Source organism: Fukomys damarensis, unplaced genomic scaffold (genome assembly GCF_012274545.1).
Source record: "Fukomys damarensis isolate Sample0158 unplaced genomic scaffold, DMR_v1.0_HiC HiC_scaffold_30, whole genome shotgun sequence".
Classification (NCBI taxonomy): Eukaryota; Metazoa; Chordata; class Mammalia; order Rodentia; family Bathyergidae; genus Fukomys; species Fukomys damarensis.
The window spans coordinates 3564046-3568499 of record NW_022900942.1 but is presented as its reverse complement, the minus strand read 5'-3'; the positions used below and the strand labels follow the sequence as shown (position 1 = coordinate 3568499).

The window sequence follows — 4454 nt, the reverse complement described above, 5'->3', positions numbered from 1 at the left end:
GTATTCCAATCTTTGAAATATCTGAAATTCAATGAAAGCTTAAAAAACTCAATGTCACCAAAAATTTTGGGCTCTTCCTTTATGCAGAAGGCTTGAGCATTATTATCTTTGTTAATTTTATCATTTTTAAATGAAGTCATCAACTTTTTGTTTCTACTGTACTTATATGCACATATATAATTTTAAGAAATTTTAGGTGCAGAATTTGGTTACATACGTTGCAGTATATATTTTGTGCACCCATCACTCTTATCCATCTTCAGAAAATTTTCACTTTCCCAACTGAAATTTGCACCTGTATGAACAGTAAATAGTACCCCCTGAATGCCATGACTTGGTAATGAAACATCATATAAAGTTAAGGACATCAAACTTCAGAAAAACAAGACCAAGGAGGAAGTATTTACAGATATGTTTTGGATTTTATTTTTCTTTTTTTTACCACATTTTAAAAACTACATTCTAAATAAATTGCAAAGATTAGATTTTCCAAAGTTGGAGCCTCTTCAGGGTGCTAAGAATATCCCTGTTCCTCAGGCTGTAGATGAAGGGATTCAACATAGGGGAGACCACAGTGTACATCAGTGAGGCCACCACACCTTTCCTGGGAGAAGATGACACAACTGAACCAAAATATGTTCCAAGGCCTGTTCCATAAAATAAACAAACAACTGACAGGTGAGAACCACAGGTAGAAAAGGCTTTGTACCTTCCCCCAGATGATGGGATTTTCAGAAGGGCAGAAACAATTTTATAGTAGGAGAAAATGATTCCTAACATGGGAAAAAACCCAAATAGAATACTAACCATATATGTGACTATATTTTTGATTAATGTATCAGAACATGAAATGTCAAGGAGTTTTGAAGGATCACAGAAGAAACTAGGAATTTCCACATCTTTGAAACAGGTAACTTGTAAGGCGACGAAATTGTGCACCTGGGAATCCAAAAGGCTAACAAAAACCAACAGCAAAAGTAATAAGACACAATGACGAGTGTTCATAATGACTGAATAATGGAGCGGGTAACAGATGGCCACAAAGCGGTCATAGGCCATCACAGTCAAAAGCACATCATCCATACATCCAAAAAGGACAAAAAAAGATATCTGTGTGAGGCAGCCACCATAGGAGATGACCCTGCTGTGAGTTAGGATGTCCACAATCATCTTTGGGACTGTAGAGGAGGTGAAACCAATGTCAGCTAAGGACAAGTTGGAGAGGAAGAAGTACATGGGGTTGTGGAGGTGGGCATCAGAGGTAACAGCCAGGATGATGAGCAGGTTTCCAAGCACTGTGACCAGGTACATGGACAGGAAGAGCCCAAAGAGGATGGGATGCAGGTTTGGATCCTCTGAGAAGTCCATGAGGTGGAACTCTGAGACATGTGTGAGATTACATCTTTCCATGTTGCTCGAGCATATTTAAAATAAATAAATAAACTTCATTGAAAATGAAACAGTATCACACAAAACATTTTATATATTCTTAGTTCAATTATTCATAAGCAAAGAATTCCCACCAGAGATCCACAACCTTCATCAGTGTTGCTGTATTTTGATAAACTCCATCATCAAGGACTAAGTGCTTGGTGGTTTGATTTCCCCTCCTCTATGCACTCTTACTTTACTGATGCTTTACTGCACAGTGTAAGCAGACCAAAGGCATAGATTTATGAAGTACTTGATCACAATGAAATGTAGGAAACTTTTTTCCAAATAGTATAGAGGATAGTTAAGCCATCCCCCTTCTAGAAATCTTCAGTTGATTTGTTCTTCTTTTCCTAGAAATTTGAGCTTCAAAATTGGATGCTTTAATTGAACTTGCTCTGTTTAGCTGATGTAAGAGTTCATTGCTCTAAATTTTCCTTGTAGTTCAGCTTTTATAGCTTCCCATAAATGAGGTTTTGCTTTTAAACTATTAAGCAAGTAGGAATATCTAGATCTAGAAAAAATGATTCTATTGGAAGAAAATTGAAAAGCATTAAAATATACTGCATTTTATTCTCATAAAATGCTACAAATTTTTTTGATTAGGGTGTCTGAAAAAACTATACAATCTAGGACTGCATTGTCTGAAAAATAAATTAAAGTTAATTCTCTTCAATGAGAACACTTGTTTTGAACCATTGTGAGAAAAAAATTAAGAATTTTTCATTTTTGTTGTTTTTTTCTAGTTTCATCTTTTAAGGATGTGAGAGCTTACCCAGGCTTTGTAAATAAACTGTGCATACTCTTGGTTTGTGTAAAAGTTATTCAATATGGAACTTTTATCCTTGTCTTTGTTGTATTCAAATTCATATATCACAGGTTCAGATACATACATATAATCTTCAGACAGAAATTACCATGAATGTAAGAAAATATTTGGAAAATCGTTGAATTTACTTCACTGTTGATTCTTACTTAGGAATGTATTTATGTGGATATATTGTCATATGTTCAGATACCCTAGGTATAAACTAATATATTAATCAAAATATTTAAATTCAAAGTTTTGAGTAATTTTCTAAAACAAGAGTTGAGAACCACTGTCTGAGAATATTTGCTGTCATTTAGAATATTTACCATTCATACTATCTAGAGATATTAACATGTAAATATTTAATAATCTTTACATCATCATTATTATTGTTTAGGTAGCTAAACAATTACCTAAAATCTGAACACAGCTTATTATTTCTCTTGCACACCTGTCCTGAAAGGAGTCTGTTTTCCTAAATTACGTGGGTAAATTTTCTTATGAGTTGTCAGTGCAACAACATTTATGAATCTACAATCAATTCTCTCAAAAATTTACCTAAAAGAGATGCAAGAGTCATCTAAGTACTATGTGATAGAACATTTACCCCCGCCCCAATAAACTAGGTTATGTCCACCACAAGTAGTGGTTTTAGGCTTCTTCAACCAATTCAGAGTCTTTGGAAGGAGTAGGTCTCATTTACCTTGTAAGTTAATTATTATGATAATATTTTCAAAATTCTTGGGCTTCTTTCCCTGTCATGAAATTGTTATATAATATACTGCAGTGATATTTTTCTGGTTTCCCACAAATAAAGCAAGTAAAGTTATAATTTTTTTCAGAAAATAGTTGACTCATTTTTATCTATATCCTCCTTTTCATCAGATAAACCTTCAAAATATGCTTACAATCTTTTCTTTTCAGTGATGATCTCTTTGTAATACTACACAAAAAATTTTCATCATCACGGAAGGAATAACATTTCAATTTTGATTCAGTTTTACAGTCTGTGCCAAGGGATAGCATTGAAGAAATGAGCATATTAGTTTTGTGTCATTGACCTCTTACCAAGAGCAGAATATGTGTGAATCTCTCTTCTTCTCTGTGCTTATAATGCTTGGGTAAAATAAGGAGAATAGCATTCACACACACACACACACACACACACACACACACATGTGGCAACTAAAGAAAGTTAGAATTTAACTATTTAGCAATTGTGAAATTTCTTAGAATGAATTGCACTAATTTTTGCTGTGACTTTTATAGTTTCCTCTCTTCTGTGAGCTTTTCACGTGATTTGTTCTTTTCACAGAAATTTGAGGATCAACATTGGGTGGTTTCTTTGAGCTTTCTAAGTTTACCTGATGTAAGTGTTCATTGCTCTAAATTTTCCTTGTAGTGCAGCTTTTATAGCTTCCCATAAATGAGGTTTTATTTTTAAACTATTAAGCAAGTAGAAAGATTATTAAGTGTAGTTAACTACATTCATATGGCATTGGAACCTGAAATGGTATTAAGTTTTTTAATCTACCTAAACTTGAGACATACAGTCACCCACTCTCTTCTCTTTAACCTTTTTAAAGAAACACATGTATATCTCTATTGTATTTTGTTTTCAAATAACCTATAGAGATACAATTAAGTGAACTATAGGGTGCATGTGTCCATGACATAAAGGAAAAAACAAAAGTTATTTTATTTTGTCTTTACACCTATGGGGCATTTGTGAAAGGGTTGGAGATGCAGACAGTAAGGTACTAAGCATCTTCACATCAGGCTGATCAAGGATTATGACTCATGGAAGGGTCCACTCAAAGTTGAACACAGGTTTTAATTTTTGATGTCTCTTTTGTGCCAAAAAGGCTATAGGTCTGTGAAATCAGTGATAAAGGAAAATACATCATTTCTTTCCAAACATAAGCATATAATTACACAAATACAAGCACAATGTTCTGCAACGTAAATAGAATAAGTAACTACAGGACACAGGAAATAACTGGTAAGAATATACTTCTCACTGATAATAACGATAGCTAAATTTCATTTGCTCTAATCTTATACCTATTAATGTTAAATAGAGTACTCCTTATCTGCATAATACTTAGTGCAGTTGCTTCAAGTAGAACTTAACACTAACGACTACACCCTCTCAGAGATGCCAAGAACACCCCTGCATCATGGAAGACATAAATGGTGTTGAACAGATTAA

The 4454-nt window shown here is 33.8% G+C and overlaps 1 protein-coding gene across 1 annotated transcript; it reads right to left on the bottom strand.

Annotated features, from left to right (window-relative positions):
• Positions 1 to 480: 480 nt before the first annotated feature.
• LOC104851104 (olfactory receptor 7E24) lies at positions 481 to 1419 on the bottom strand. The gene has a single exon (XM_010608263.3). The coding sequence runs from the start codon at positions 1408 to 1410 to the stop codon at positions 481 to 483; it is 930 nt and encodes a 309-aa protein (XP_010606565.2). The 5' UTR covers positions 1411 to 1419.
• Positions 1420 to 4454: the final 3035 nt, after the last annotated feature.

Coding starts and splice junctions, on each gene's coding strand:
- LOC104851104 (XM_010608263.3), bottom strand. CDS start 1,410: ATGGAAAGATGTAATCTCACACATGTCTCAGAGTTCCACCTCATGGAC.